The following is a 16,024-nucleotide window of genomic DNA, read 5'->3' on the forward strand; positions in this document are numbered from 1 at the left end:
AACTGCTACATTATAAACCTCCTCCAAACCCACTGACTTAAAACAACAGCTATTTTACTATGCTCACAAGTTTGTGAATTAGGAATTAGGTCAGGCACAGTGGGGATGGCTCTGTCTCATCTGACATAACTGGAGCCTCTGCTGGGGTAGGGTCTGATGGCTGGAGGTAGCTGGGATGGGGCCTTAAGCCTGGAGCCTTCTTTCCGGCTGTTAGCTAGATTTTCTCCATATGGCATCTGCTAGGGTTTGAATGTCCAAAATGGCTTCTTTATTCACGTGAACGGCACCTGGGCTGAAATGGCTGGGACGGCTGGGATGGCCACATAGCCCCTCCATGTGGCTAGGCTGGGTTTCCCCACAGCATTGCGGTTTTAGGACAGTTGGATTTCCGATACCATGGCTGGCTTCCATCAGAGCACAGGTTCTAAGAGTCGAGGATAGGAGCAGCAAGGCCTTCTATGACCTGGTCTTTGGAAGTCACACAGTGTTCTTTTCTGCTGCATTCTGTTTGCTTCACAGGGCCAACTCAGACTCATTCTGGGAGGGCACTACACAAGGTGAGGTAAGTGTTGGGTGTAGTGCTCATGGTGGGAGGGGACATCTTTAGAAACTGGCTGTCACAACTGTGAATGCTTCTGTGTCTTATTTTCGTAACTAAAGTCTAAATTATTTGAGATTAGGAAAGATTTCTTTCCTCTTTTATTATCTTCACTGTCTCCTCCTTCTCTCTTCCCATAGCATAAAGAACAGAAACACATGTTTTATAGACTATAGGCAGGATGGCTGGGTGCGATGGCTCATGCCTGTAGTCCCAGCACTTTGGGAGGCTGAGGTGGGCAAACCACATGAGGTCAGAAGTTTGAGATCAGCCTAGCCAACATGGTGAAACCCCATCTCTACCAAAAATACAAAAATTAGCCAGGCTTGGTGGTGTGCACCTGTAGTCCCAGCTACTTGGGAGGCTAAGGCACGAGAATCACTTGAACCTGGGAGGTGGAGGTTACAGTGAGCCAAGATTGCCCCACTGCACTCCAGCCTGGGTGACAGAGTGAAACTGTGTCTCAAAAAAAAAAAAAAAAAAAAAGAGAATATAGGCAGGAGTCTGGATAAGCTCAGGGGTCCCAATCCCGGCTGTGTCATTTACTAGCCATGTGACTTGGGACAATCACTCAACCTCTCCATATCCAAGTTTCCTCATTTACACAATGGTGGTGGTGGTGGTGGCGACATGATAGCACTTTTTCTCATAGAAATGATAGGAGGATGAAATAGTGATATTGTTAGCAAATCACTTAGAAAAAAAGGCTACTATACAACAAGCAACCAATATATACCAGCTATTATTGTTGTTGATTTAATTTAGACCATCAGTTTATCATGATTTGGGGGCAGCGTTGCCCAGAGGAAAAAGGAAGAAACTAACCGTTGTTTTCTGAAATGAAAAAAACAAATTATCCCACAAACTGTGATGATGAAGGCAACTGGCTCTACAGTGTCTGTTCAGACACTGTCCCAGAGGCCAGAGACTTCTGAAGCCAAGAAGACATGTTTACATTTTCTTGTTTCTTCATGTCTTATCTAAAGATATATTTAGATAAGAGAGTATATGTGGATACAAAGGCCTTACTCTTTGCCTCAATATGGGACAACTCTGAAAAGGCTGTTAAAAACTGAAGAGGAAAAAAGCCATCCCAGCTCCAGAGCTCCCGGCAGAAATGGTTTCTTTTTTTTTTTTCTTTTCCTTTTTTTTTTTTTTTTGAGATGGAGTCTCGTTGGAGTGCAGAGGCGTGATCTCGGCTCACTGCAAGCTCTGCCTCCTGGGTTCACACCATTCTCCTGTCTCAGCTTCCTGAGTAGCTGGGACTGCAGGCGCCCGCCACCACGCCTGGCTAATTTTTTTTGTATTTTTAGTAGAGATGGGGTTTCACCGTGTTAGCCAGGATGGTCTCGATCTTCTGACCTCGTCATCCTCCCGCCTCAGCCTCCCAAAGTGCTGGGATTACAGGTGTGAGCCACTGCACCCGGCCAGAAACGGTTTCTTCATGTCTTATCTAAAGAGAGTATATGCTTAATTGGCTATAAATTACAATTTAAAAATCACAACCAAAGGAAAAAAAATAAAGAGAAAAAAAATCACAACCAAAAGGTTGTTAAATACTGAAATGACCACGATAAACAAGTGTAAATAAACAAAACCTATAAGGCAAAAAAAAAAAAAAAAAAAACCATCAAAAAACGGATGTGAAACAAAGAAAATGTCAACGTAGAGAAAAGAAGTTCAAGTAAATGGAAGGATGAATGAGCACTTGCAGAGGATATGCAAAAAGCAGAGTGGAGAATGGAGCACAAATCAAAAGAAGAAGATTAGAAGAAGGATCTGAAGGCATGTTTTGATTATGTACAATTGACAATAACAAAATTGCGAACTGCATTTTAAACACTAAGGCATCTTGTTGAAAGGATTGGTCCTTATTTTGGAAAAAAAGCAACTAATGTGAACTCTTCTGGGAAAACAATATAAAACAAGCCAGTTATACTATTTTAACTTTACAGAGAAGTGCCTGTAATGAGTTTACAATACATATAATCTACAGAAATAGTTTCAAATTGCAGGAGGACCAATTTTCCTCCTACTTAGAGCTCGTTTTGTTTTTTTTTTTCCTTCAACAAGATTGGCTTTCTTTTGGGAGGCTGCAATAATCAAAAGACATTCAGGAAGAGAGAACGCCCTGGCAATGGATTTTTTTCCCCCTAGAGACAGGGTCTCGCTGTGCTGCCTAGGCTGGAGTGCAGCAGTGCAATCATAGCTCACTGAAGCCTCAACCTCCTGGGCTTAAGTGATCCTCCTGTCTCAGCCTCCCAAGTAGCTATGACTACAGGTGCATGCCACCACACCCAGCTAATTTTTTTTCTTTTTTTGAGATGGGGTCTCACTCTTTCACCCAGGCTGGAGTGCAGTGGCATGATCTCAGCTCACTGCAACCTCCATCTCCCAGGTTCAAGTGATTCTCCTGCCTCAGCCTCCCCAGTAGCTGGGATTACAGGCGTGTGCCAGCACGCCCAGCTAATTTTTTTGAATTTTTAGTAGAGACGGGGTTTCACCATGCTGGCCAGGCTGGTCTAGAACTCCTGATCTGAAATGATCTGCCCGCCTCAGCCTCCCAAAGTGCTGGGATTACAGGTGTGAGCCACTGCGCCCAGCCCCAGCTATTTTTTTAAAAATATTTTTTTGTAGAGACAGAGTCTCGATCTGTTGTCCAAGTTGGTCTTGAACTCCTGGCCTCAAGTGATCCTCCTGCTTTGTCCTCCCAAAGTGCTGGGATTACAGGCATAAGCCACCATGCCTGGATGGATTTTTAAAGTAAAGTCATGTATCATGTAATGACAGGGACACGTTCTGGAAAATGTGTCATTAAGTGATTCTGTCTTTAAGTGATTGTGTGAACATCAGAGCATACTTACAAACTTGGATGGCCTAGCCTCCTATACACCTGAGCTGTATGGTATAGGCTTTTGCTCCTAGGCAACAAACCTGCACAGCATGTTGCTGTACTAAATAATGTAGGAAATGGTAACAGAATGATAGGTATTTGTATATCTAAATATATCTAAACATAGAAAAGGTACAGTCAAAATACAGTATTATAATCTTATGGGGCCACTATCTTATATGTGGTCTATTGTTGACTGGAAAGTCATTATGGGGCACATGACTGTACAGGCAAACTCATGGCTTTAAGACCCCTCAGTGAAGAAATGCTGGGAAAGGACACTGCAGGAAAATCAAGAAGGAGGCTGCAGAGTTAATTTGGGGAATTTCAGTATTGAAGGGCAGGTCAGCATTCCAGTCTAAGACTCTAAGAAGGAAAGTTGAGTGCAGATGGTTTTGGGGGATGCTTTTGGAGATACACCTATACAAAGAGATGGAGTCTCGCTCTGTCACCCAGGCTGGAGTGCAGTGGCGCAATCTCGGCTCACTGCAAGCTCTGCCTCCGGGTTCATGCCACTCTCCTGCCTCAGCCTCCCTAGGAGCTGGGACTACAGGCACCCACCACCAAGCCCGGCTAATTTTTTGTATTTTTAGTAGAGACGGGGTTTCACCATGTTAGCCAGGATGGTCTCGATCTCCTGACATCGTGATCCACCCGCCTCGGCCTCCCAAAGTGCTGGGATTACAGGCGTGAGCCACTGCGCCCAGCCATACCATTTCTACCAGGAGCTCTGGAGTTGGGATGACTTTTTTCTTCTTCAGTATTTAACAGCCTTTTCGGAGTTGTCTCATATTGGGGCAAGGAGTTAAGGCCTTTGTATCCACATCAGCCCTCTGGAGGAGGGTAACTGGATAAGGTAGTTCTCTCTAGGTAAGGGCAGTGCCCTGTGAGGAACACAGCTGTGAGCCAACAGCAGCAGCGTCCCTTTTCAACATCCAGAGTCTTCCGACTGTTGTCCAGGCATCCACAGATTCTCTTTTTTATTGAGATATTACACAGAGTAATGTGCACAAATCTTAAATCCATGGCTCTATGAATTTTTATGTATGAATACACTCATATAATTCCCATTCAAATTAAGATAAAAACCAAATTTTCAGTACTCCAGTGGGCTGTCTCATGTCCCCTCAATAACCATTCACACAGATGTAATCACTATTCTCACATCTATGAGCATACACTGGTTTTGCCTGTTTTTGAATTTCATGTAAGTGGAAATATCTAATATATACTCTCTTGAGTCTTGCCTTTTTGACTTAATGTGCCTAATGTGATTCATGTATGTTGCCATGCATAGCAGTAATTTATTCTTACTGCTGTGTGGCCATATTGAGTGAATATACCACAATTTGCTCATTCTATTTTTTTTTTTTTTTGAGGCGGAGTTTCACTCTTGTTGCCCAGGCTGGATTCAAACGGCGTGATCTTGGCTCACTGCAACCTCCGCCTCCTGGGTTCAAGTGATTCTCCTGCCTCAGCCTTCTGTGTAGCTGGGATTACAGGCATGTGCCACCACACCTGGCTAATTTTGTATTTTTAGTAGAGATGGGGTTTCTCCATGTTGGTCAGGCTGGTCTCGAACTCCTGACCTCAGGTGATCTGCCCACCTTTGCCTCCTAAAGCACTGGGATTACAGGTGTGAGCCACCACACCTGGCCCTTACACCTGGCCCTTGCCCATTCAACTCTTTTTTATTTTGAGACAGTCTTGCTTTCTCGCCCAGGCTGGAGTGCAGTGGTGTGATCTCGGCTCACTGCAAGCTCCACCTCCTGGGTTCACGCCATTCTCCTGCCTCAGCCTCCCAAGTAGCTGGGACTACAGGCCCCGCCACCACACCCGGCTAATTTTTTGTATTTTTAGTAGAGACGGGGTTTCACTGTGTTAGCCAGGATGGTCTCGATCTCCTGGCCTCGTGATCCGCCCGCCTCGGCCTCCCAAAGTGCTGGGATTACAGGCGTGAGCCACCGCGCCCGGCTCCACCCATTCTACCCTGAATGAGCACTTGAATTGTATCCAATTTTGACTATTATGAATAACGTATCCATGAACCCTCTGATACGTGTCTCTTGACAAGGGAATATTACTTCAGTTCTGTTATGAATAAAACAGGAATTTCAAGGTATACATATGTTTAGCCTTAGTAGATACTGCCAAACAATTTTTTAAGGTAGTTATACTAGTTTACAATCCCACCACAATCTTTCTAGCCAAAAAAGGTACATTTAAATCATTTCTGCATGAGGGACTAAAAATATGTTCACACCTGTCTGTACTAAACAATACAAAAATTAGCCGGGCGTGGTGGCGTGTGCCTGTAATCCCAGCTACTTGGGAGGCTGAAGTGGGAGAATCCCTTGAACCCGGGAGGCAGATCTTGCAGTGAGCCAGGATCGCACCACTGCACTCCAGCCTGGGCGATAGAGTGAGACTCCGCCTCAAAAAAATTATAATAAAAATAAAAATATGTTCACGCCGAATCAAGGAAAACATTAGTTAGGCAAAGGATAACTAGACTGTAAGAACTTTTTAAAAAGTAAGATAAAGACTTGAATCAGCTGTTCTCCATGGGTATTGTAGAAACTTCTCCAGTAATTTTGCAGGAGTGTGAAGAACGTTTAAGGGGTTCCTTAAGTGTGGTCATAGGTCAGGTTCCTTAGAAGCAGATCCTGAGAGATTTTTTTTTTGTTGAGACAGAGTCTTGTTCTGTCGCTCAGGCTAGAGTGCAGTCATGCGATCTCCGTTCACTGCAACCTGTACCTCCCAGGTTCAAGCAATTCTCCTGCCTCAGCCTCCCAAGTAGCTGGGACTACAGACATGAGCCACCACACCCGGCTAATTTTTGTATTTTTATTTATTTATTTATTGTTATTTATTTATTTTTGAGATGGAGTTTCACTCTTGTTGCCCAGGCTGGAGTGCACTGGTGTGATGTCAGCTCACTGCAACCTCCGCCTCCCAGGTTCAAGCGATTTCTCCTGCCTCAGCCGCCCGCGTAGCTGGGATTACAGGTGCCCACCAACATGCCCAGTTAATTTTTGTATTTTTAGTAGAGATAGGGCTTTACCATGTTGGCCAGGCTGGTCTCGAACTCCTGACCTCAGGTGATCCACCCACCTCGGCCTCCCAAAGTGCTGGGATTACAGGCGTGAACCACCACACCCGGCCTATTTTTGTATTTTTAGTAGAGACGTGGTTTCTCCCTGTTGGCCAGGCTGGTCTTGAACTCCTGACCTCTGGTGATCTGCCCACCCCTGCCTCCCACAGTGCTGAGATTACAGGCGTGAGCCACTGTACCCAGCAGATCCTGAGAGATTTTGATGCATGTGATCTATGAGGAAGGGTTCTCTGGAGAAATTTATTAAGGAGGAGGTGAAAGGGAATGGGAAAAGGGAAGACAGCCAAAGAAAGATGTGGGTTTGGGGAAAATCTAGCCTTGGCCTGATCCCATTAAAACAAAACAAAACAAAACTCTGGAGCAATAAGCCATGCCACAGAGTCACCTTCCCTTTTGAGGTGGTCTTCTGAACCCCATATCACTCCTCATGATTGCAGGCCTGGGCAAGGGGGTAGTGGTGGTGGTGGTGGTAATTAAATCCTGGAGGTTTCTTCTATCAATCCAGAGCAGCTGTTCTCAGCCCTGGGCAATTTTGTCCCCTCGTGGGCATTTGGCAAAGTCTGGAGACATTTTGTGATGGTCACACCAGGAAAACTCGTGCTTGTATTGAGAGATTAGAAGATAAGGATGCTGCTAAACATCCTACAGTGCATAGGACAGCCTTCTGCAACAAAGAATGATCCTGCACAAAATACAGGGGTGAAGAAACCCTGCGCTAAGGCAATTCTTTGGCGGGATCAGTGGCAAGCCATTACATTCACTGCTAGTGACAGATGAGCTTCCTGGCTCCACAAAGGGAATCTGGGCAGGGCATCAGAATAGTACCTTTTGCAGATGTCTTTTCAAAATATGATGTTAAACAATGAAGGAGGCTTGAAATGCTGTTCAGTTAGCATTCTTTTGTAATCCTGCATTTCATTTAATGGGATAAGACTAGCATCTTGAAATATATATCACTAAGCCCTTAGGTACATTGCTCAGAAATCTTGTCAAAAAACACTCTCATGTCAGCTGTAGCCATTCTGGATTTTCTTCGGAGCTTTATTGAACTTGTGCAAAATTGGAATTGGGCTGAATCCTCCCTGAAATACTCATTACTATGCTACATTAGTGCTAACACTGTGCTCCTTAGCAAGTTTAACTCTAATAACTGTAATGTGAATGGGCTAAAGGATTGGGGAAAAGAAAAAACATAGCTGCACTTAAATCCAGAGGGGTTTGAAAACCACTGGAGATCACCAGTGTCAGACTCATGGTCTTAGTCTACATCCTGTTGGGACCATCCCTTAAACCTCTTTTACAGTCCTGTATTTATCTGTCAGTTACCCATGAATTTATTTGTGTCCTCTTAGAAGCAGTTTATAGCTTGGAATTGCAAAACTCAGGGTATCAATGGCAGGAAATATTTGCAAATTATGCCTCCAACAAAAGACTAATATCCAGAATTTACAAGGAACTCAAACAACTCAAAAAGGGGGAAAAAAACCCAGTAAAAAGTGGGTAAAGGACACGAACACACATTTCTCCAAAGAAGACATACAAGTAGCCAATAAACATGAAAAAATGCTCAACATCACTAATTAGAGAAATGTAAATTAAAACAACAATGAGACATTATCTTAACACCAGTCAGAATGGCCATTATTAGAAAGTCAAACAACAACAGATGTTGGCATGGATGTGGAGAGAAGGGAATGCTTATGCACTGTTGGTGGGGATGGAAATTAGTACAACCTCTACAGAAAACAGTATGGAGATTTCTCAAATAAATAAAAATAGAAATATAATTTGAACTTGCAATCCCACTACTGGGTATCTACCCAAAGGAAAAGAAATCATTGTATTACAAAAAGACACTTGGCTGAGTGCGGTGGCTCATGCCTGTAATCCTAGTACTTTGGGAGGCTGAGGTGGGCGGACTGCCTGAGCTCAGGAGTTCGAGACCAGCCTGGGCAACATGGTGAAATCCTCTCTCTACTAAAATACAAAAAAAATTAGCCAGGTGCGCACCTGTAGTCCCAGCTACTTGGGAGGCTGAGGCACGAGAATCACTTGAACCCAGGAGGCAGAGGTTTCAGTGAGCCAAGATCGCACCATTGCACTCCAGCCTGGGCAACAGAGCAAGATTCCATCTCATAAAAAAGAAACCTGTACTCATATGTGTATTGCAGCACTATTCACGATAGCAGTCATGAAATCAACCTAAGTGTCCATCAGTGGTTGACTGGATAAAGAAAATGTGGTGGCTGTGTGCAGCGGCTCACGCCTATAATCCCAGCATTTTGGGAGGCCGAGGTGGGTGGATCACTTGAGGTCAGGAGTTCAAGACCAGCCTGGCCAGCATGATGAAACCCGTCTCCACTAAAAATACAAAAAATTAGCTGGGTGTGGTGGCACACACCTGTAGTCCCAGCCACTCGGGAGGCTGAGGCAGGAGAATTGCTTGAACCCGGGAGGCAAAGGCTGCAGTGAGCCGAGATTGCGCCACTGCACTCCAGCCTGGGCGCTGATATAATTACACCGTGAAATACTATGCAGCCATAAACAAGAATGAAATCGAGTCCTTTGCAGCAATATGGATGGAGCTGGAGGCCATTATCTTAAGTGAAATAACTCAGAAATAGAAAATCAAATACTATAAGTTCTCATTTATAAGTAGGAGCCTAAACAATGGGTACACATGAACATGAAGATGGAAATAGTAGACACTGGGGACTCCAAAGGGGGGAGAGTGAGAGGGGTAAGGGCTGAAAAATTACCTAATGGGTACTGTGTTCACTATTTGGGTGATGGCTAACTAGAAGGACAACCCCACCATTATGCAATATATCCATGTAACAGAATTGCACATGAACCCCTGAACCGAAAATAAAATAAATTTAAATAAAAAACTCATGAGTCCCACTGTATTACCACTGTCATACAAAAGGATTTTTTTTCAAACTTCAAAATGTGTTATCTAGTTTGTATTCTAACTTTTGTATTTTTATTCTAGTTTCGTGATCCTAGTATTAGTTTTATTATTTTCCTTTCTTAAAATGAATCACCACTGTGTTCAAGTCTGTTTTTAAGAGTTATAACACTAGGCCAGGAGTGGTGGCTCACTCTTATAATTCCAGTGCTTTGGGAGGCTGAAGTGGGAAGATTGCTTGAGGCCAGGAGTTTGAGACCAGCCTTGGCAACATAGCAAGAGCCCGTCTCTGCTAAAAAAAAAAAAAAAAGTTAGCTGTGTGTGGTGAAACATACCTGTAGTCCTAGCTACTTGGGAGGCTGAGGTGGGAGGATTTCTTGAGCCTAGGAGGTTGAGGCTGCAGTGAGCTATGATCCTGCCACTGCACTCCAACCTGGGAAACAGCACAAGACCCTGTCTCTGAAAAAAACAAAACAAAACAAAGAGTACAATTGTGGATAAACTTATTCTTGACAAAAATGTAGCCAAATGGAAATATTGTAATGCCATATATGTATTTTATATTATATATATATATCTATATATCTATAGATATATATATATAGATAGATAGAGAGAGAGAGAGAGAGAGATGGAGTCTTGCTCTGTCACCCAGGCTGGAGTGCAATGGTGCAATCTCGGCTCACTGCAACCTCCACCTCCCAGGTTCAAAGGACTGTTTTGCCTCACAGCCTTCCGAGTAGCTGGGATTACAGGTGGTGCCACCACACCTGGCTAATTTTTTTGTATTTTTAGTAGAAACAAGGTTTTCCCATGTTGGCCACAGCGGTCTCAAACTCTTGACCTCAAGTGATCCACCCGCCTAGGCCTCCCAAAGTGCTGGGATTACAGGCATGAGTGACCGTGCCCAGCCTGTAATCCTATATTAAGTGAAGAAAGCAAATATAGATTGTGACATTATTTTGTTGAAAATACTTCCCATACTTTTATGGATGGGAGTCTGAAAAGATGTATGCCAAAATAATAACAGTGGTTAAGACGTAGTTTCCAAGTAATGTGTAAGAAGATTCCACCACCTCCCCAAAATGGCTCAGAGAATGAACTAGCGCCATAAACAACTTATTCAGGAAGCTATTTTTCAACATAGGTTACAACTCCATTCTTTGAGATAACATTGTTTTAATCACCTATATGTACGCCACCTTCTGGAAACAAGGAGTATTTCACCATTAAAAGACTTCTAACAATAGAACTTGGTAATAAAGCTGACATTGGAATTGTTTATAAAAACCATTTTTAATTTAACATTTAATTTGGAAGCTTATGGATCACAATCAGGGTTGTTAGACCAGAGGAGGGGCCAGTTTAATCTAATGAAAGATGATGGGTTACACACTTGTCCTACATAAGTTGGTCATGGAAAAAACTTTATCTTATTATTTTATTTCATGTCCTCTGTAGGCCAGAAGGAAAAACTATTTTTAGAATAGTGGAAGGCCATTCAAAAGTAAGCTTTCAGAAAATGAAAAGATAAAAAATACTGCAACATTTGAATGCTCAAAAATGATGAAAAATTGCATTCCTATTTTTCCCCCTAAACCAGAGCTAATTTAAAACATTAAAATAATGTCTTTATTCCCAAGCAATGTCTGTATTCAGAAATAGAAACTATATTTGATCTATGAATCAATATAGCTATGTCTCAAAAATGAACCAAAGTAGGAAAAAAAGCATGTTGCAGAATTACATTCATAGTGTAAGAATGTGCCCACATAAAGTGGGTCTAAACACAAAGCAACAGGGTCCATAGAAATGGATGTAGAAATAGAAAAGTGTCTGAAGTGATAGCTAGAAGGACTGCCTTGAGGAAGCAGGAGAAAGAACCAAAGTTGCATGGCAGCCAAAAGGAACTTTATGTTCTTAAGTGAGAATGAATCTATAACTTATATTTACCACTAATAGAAATGCAAAAATAAGAGAACTATTGCCTGCAAGAAAACAAAAACCAACAGAAACCCAAAACAACAAAACCTTGTTATATACTTGAAACTATCAGTATTTTGTGATTTAGCAGATGCAATATATACTTCTTATAATGACAGCAGCACTGAACCGTGTTGTCTGTTTTTCTGTGTTGCAGTCCTGCGTGTGTGTGTGTTGCCAGACACATAATAAAGTACCTAGGAAATGCACAGCTCTAGTTTGCAAAGTGCTTTCAATTAGAATTTCCTCATGGATAGCATAGCTTGTTTCAGTTGATTCTCTGGCATTAATAATTTAAAAATATTAATGCTTGTGACCTACAGGAATGAGGTCCCATGGCAGATGTAAAGATTATTTCTTTTTTTTTTTTTTTGAGATGGAGTTTCACTCTTGTCACCCAGGCTGGAGTGCAATGGCACAATCTCGGCTTACTGCAACTTCCGCCTCCTGGGTTCAAGGGATTCTCCTGCCTCAGCCTCCTGAGTAGCTGGGATTATAGGCACACACCATCATGCCCAGCTAATTTTTGTATTTTTAGTAGAGACGGAGTTTCACCATCTTGGCCAGGCTAGTCTCGAACTCCTGACCTCAGGTGATCCACCCCCTCAACCTCCCAAAGTGTTGGGATTACAGACGTGAGCCACGGCGCCCGGCCAAGATTCTTTGTAAAGAAGCTAACTTGGAATAGTTTAGTCACAGGCCTATCTCAAGGGACCTTTTGAGAGCTTTACTAAATCAAAGTTGGCATGAATTCATTGTCAATATTGAGTGCCTATTACTTGTAAGGCTCAGTATGGTCTAAAGCAGGCAGGCTTGGCCTTAGAATGTGAAACAAAGGAAGTAGGTGGTAATAACAGAGACAGTCAACTCTGTAATAGTGTAGAGCCTGGGCCTAGGAATCAGACTCACCTGGGTTTCAATTCCTATTGCACCACTTACTAGCTGTGAGATCCTGTGCAAGCCAAGGGAATATATAATGCCTACTTCATAGAGCGGCCAGGAGGGAGAATGAGATCATTGTAAAGGGTTTGCTGCAGTGCTGGCACATAGTAAGTATTCAGTTAATGTTATCCCCTGTTACTATTAATTTTTTTTTCTGAATCCTAATGAAGTGTCAAGAATGTTTCCTTAGAATCATAAAACAGCTGGAGATTGAAAAGACTTTTGAAGTTTTCCGGTTATCTCCACTGTCCTGGGAGAGTACTTTCATCCCTTTTCCGCTGACACTTAAAACCACGGAATAAATACTACAACTGGATTATTCTAATTAGTGGTGGAATAACAGGAAACAACATGTGTGGAAAGGCCAAGGGAATATGTGGGGGAAGACGGAGACTAGTGGGAGAGGCACTGAGAGAGTGTAAGGGGCACACTCCAAAGGGAGAAAATACAGGGAAGACAAATAGAAAAAAAGACAGAAAAGATGTCCTCAGACAAGTGTAAGGACAAGAGTGAGAAAAAGGAAAGAAGGAGAATACAGAGGGACCTTAATTTGTGAATGCAGTCACCGACACGGTTTAAGAGTCAAACGTTCTGAGTTCTAATCACTGTAAAATGCATGGTTATAAAACATACTGCTTAACTTCTCTGAGCCGTTTTCTTTAGAGTTTGCAGCGTAGATTAGATGAGATTAGTGGGACGGACGCTCTGTTAAAGAGAAAACTCTTCAAATAAGCCGTTAAGAATGAGAGAGAAAGCTGCAGAAAAAGAGAAGTGGAAAGAGAGGGAGGAAAGGGAAAGTGTAAGAGGAATTGTTCACAAGGCAGGTGAGAACTAAGGGAAACCACTGTAACGGTGCTGCTGTGGCTACTGCGGTGACTACTTCAGCACATCAAGCGTTGACAACTTGCCAAGTTCGTTATTAGAGTTCTACATGCACAATTTCATGCTCCCCTCACAGCATTTCTATGGGGCTAGGTTCTTGTATTTTCCGCGTTTTACAGAAGATATAGAGAGGTTTTGTAACTTTCCCAAGGTCTTACAACTGGGAAGTTGTGGCCAGGAAGGGATTCAAACGCACGTCTGTTTACCTGTCAAGCCAGTGCTGTTAAAATCATCTCTAAGAACCTTGAAAAAGGCTCGGTTGCTAGTCATCCCGTAGGTTCAACGCCGGCGCCCAGGCACCACTCGCCACGCCCTTTCTCCGCCCGGGGGTTTTGAAAGTTCCGCCTCTTCTCGAACGGCGTCCCGTCTCCATGGAGATCGGCGTGGGGCGAGACTTCCTGCCTCACGCGCGAGCACTTCCGCCTCGAGCCGGAAGCGCCGTCCTTCACAGCGAGAGTTCCTGCGCGTGGGGAGTTGGAGAGTTTGCGTGGCGGGAACGCGGCGGCAGTGAGAGCGAGCGGCGCCGGCTCTTGCGTCCGGTGCGGCGATGCTGACCCCGGCGTTCGACCTCAGCCAGGATCCGGACTTCCTGACTATCGCCATCCGCGTGCCCTACGCCCGGGTCTCCGAGTTCGACGTCTACTTCGAGGGGTCTGACTTCAAGTTCTACGCCAAGCCATACTTTCTCAGGCGAGTTCGGGGTGCCTGGCCGCAGGAAAGGCGCATTCGTTAGATAGCTGCTTTAGAGGGAGAATGCAAGGTCGAGGGAGCAGTGCTCGATTGCGCGAATACTTTTTCCGCAGCTTCTCTTGGTGCCAGGGAAGTGCCCTCTTCCAGGGGCGCGTTTTAGATGCTGCGGAAGCCCTTTTCCTTCTTGACCTTTCTTAAATCCCACATCAAAGGATTGCGGAATCACTTGAAAAAGTGACGTTAGAACCGTGTCACTTTCCCGTTTCTGCCCTGTCGCCCTACTTCTCGTCCCGTTCTGACTTGTTCTGTTCTTTCGTTTCACTCTGCGTTTGCTCTCCCTGTCTCTCCCTCCCTGGGAACGGCGCGCGCTGACATCTCCGTGACTTCCCAACCTGTCGGTCCTTTTAACTTTGTCCAGGCCGCCTTCTGTTGATCCATCTCTAGTCTGTCCGCTCCCTACTTCCTGAAATTCTTACCTTTTTTGTACCTCTTGACACCAAATTAGCCTAGTTCTCCTGCTTCCCCGCTGTCTGCTGCTCTTCTGTTTGGTTTTGCCCCTGAAGTGTGGTTGTTTCCCCAAGTCTCCATGAGGGTCCGTCAGCACTTGATCTGTTTAAATTATTCTTGCAGAATCGTAACCTTGGTAGCAGCTAACACTGATAACTCGTAGTGTGGTGGACAAGCAGTTCCGTTAAGTGCTTTATGATGGTGTATCTCATTTAACTTTGACAGTGATCCTTAGGGATAAGCACTGCTATTAACCCCGTTCTACAGAACCCGCTGCTACATATTCATCCTAAAGTATTGCCAATCTCTTGTCCTTCTCTTTATCCATCCTCCTAATCTTTCTCAAGTGTAGCTGCAGCCTACTTTTCCCACCCAAGTACTTTTGTGGTATAAATCTTCTCCACCAGTCAAGGTGGTTTTTTCACTGTTGCTAAACCAGTTGTGCTCAGATTTCCCTTAGACCATATAACGTACGTATTGAATATATTGCAGTTTCCAGTTTTTTAATTCACTTATTTCTTTAGTTTATTTATTGAGTTTCAGTGTTGGGATTATTGTGCTGAACAAGACAAAGTCCTGCCCTCGTGTACTTTACATTGGGGAGAGGAAAACAATAAACTAACAGTGTACTTAATTGTGGCGAGTGCTATGAGGAGAAAGAAATGCACTGATAGAGAATGAAAAGGGGCCCATGTTTTATAAAATGGTCGGGAAAAGCCTTTCTGGGGAGGCGATATTTAAGCCAAGATGTGAAGAATAGGAAGATTATGGTGGTAGCAAATATTTATTGAATTTTTACTCCAGGTTAGTGCTTTATACAGATTATCTCATTTGTTATTAGGACAGTGTTACAATGAAGTTTTATTATTTACCTGTTGCCGTGGATGGATTATTTGTGGGCACCCCCCCCCCAGCTCTTGCCCCCAAATTCATACGTTAAAGGTCTAATTCCGGTGTCGCTTCTGCTTTATTGTATCATCAAAACAGTCCCAGAGCCTGCTGAATTTTAAGGGGAGGGGACATAGACCTTCATAGTTGGGAAGAGTGCTGTGAGATGGGCATTCTTTGATAATACAGTTTGCACCCATTGTGGTGGCTCACGCCTGTAATCCCAGCACTTTGGGAGGCCGAAGTGGGCAGATCACTTGAGGTCAGGAGTTTGAGACCGGCCTGACCAATATGGTTAAACCCCATCTCTACTAAAAATACAAAAAAATTATCTGGGCTTGGTGGCACGCGCTTGTAGTCCTAGCTACTTGGGAAGCTTGAGGTGAGAGAATCGCTTGAACCTGGGAGACGAAGGTTGCCGTGAGCAAGATTGCACTATCGCACTCCAGCCTGAGTAACAGAGCGAGACTCTGTCTAAAAAAAAAAAGAACATGCGGTTTGCTATACCAAGGATGAATAAAACCTGGTCCCTCTCCTTGAAGAATGGAGAGTGTAGTTGGGGAGGCACCATGTAAGCAAATATGATTTCCTATGCAGTAAGAATTTAACTCTAGG

At 43.7% G+C, this 16,024-nt stretch overlaps 1 protein-coding gene across 1 annotated transcript in view; it reads left to right on the plus strand.

The window, feature by feature from the left end:
- Window positions 1–11,879: 11,879 nt before the first annotated feature.
- The window catches only part of SHQ1 (SHQ1, H/ACA ribonucleoprotein assembly factor), a 105,640-nt gene continuing 101,495 nt past the window's right edge, over window positions 11,880–16,024 (plus strand). Inside the window, exon 1 of the mRNA XM_054479569.1 lies at window positions 11,880–14,014. Coding sequence (XP_054335544.1) covers window positions 13,872–14,014 — 143 coding nt within the window. The 5' untranslated portion in view covers window positions 11,880–13,871. The remainder of the gene's footprint in view (window positions 14,015–16,024) is intronic.

Source organism: Pongo pygmaeus, chromosome 2 (assembly GCF_028885625.2).
Source record: "Pongo pygmaeus isolate AG05252 chromosome 2, NHGRI_mPonPyg2-v2.0_pri, whole genome shotgun sequence".
In the NCBI taxonomy this organism is placed as follows: Eukaryota; Metazoa; Chordata; class Mammalia; order Primates; family Hominidae; genus Pongo; species Pongo pygmaeus.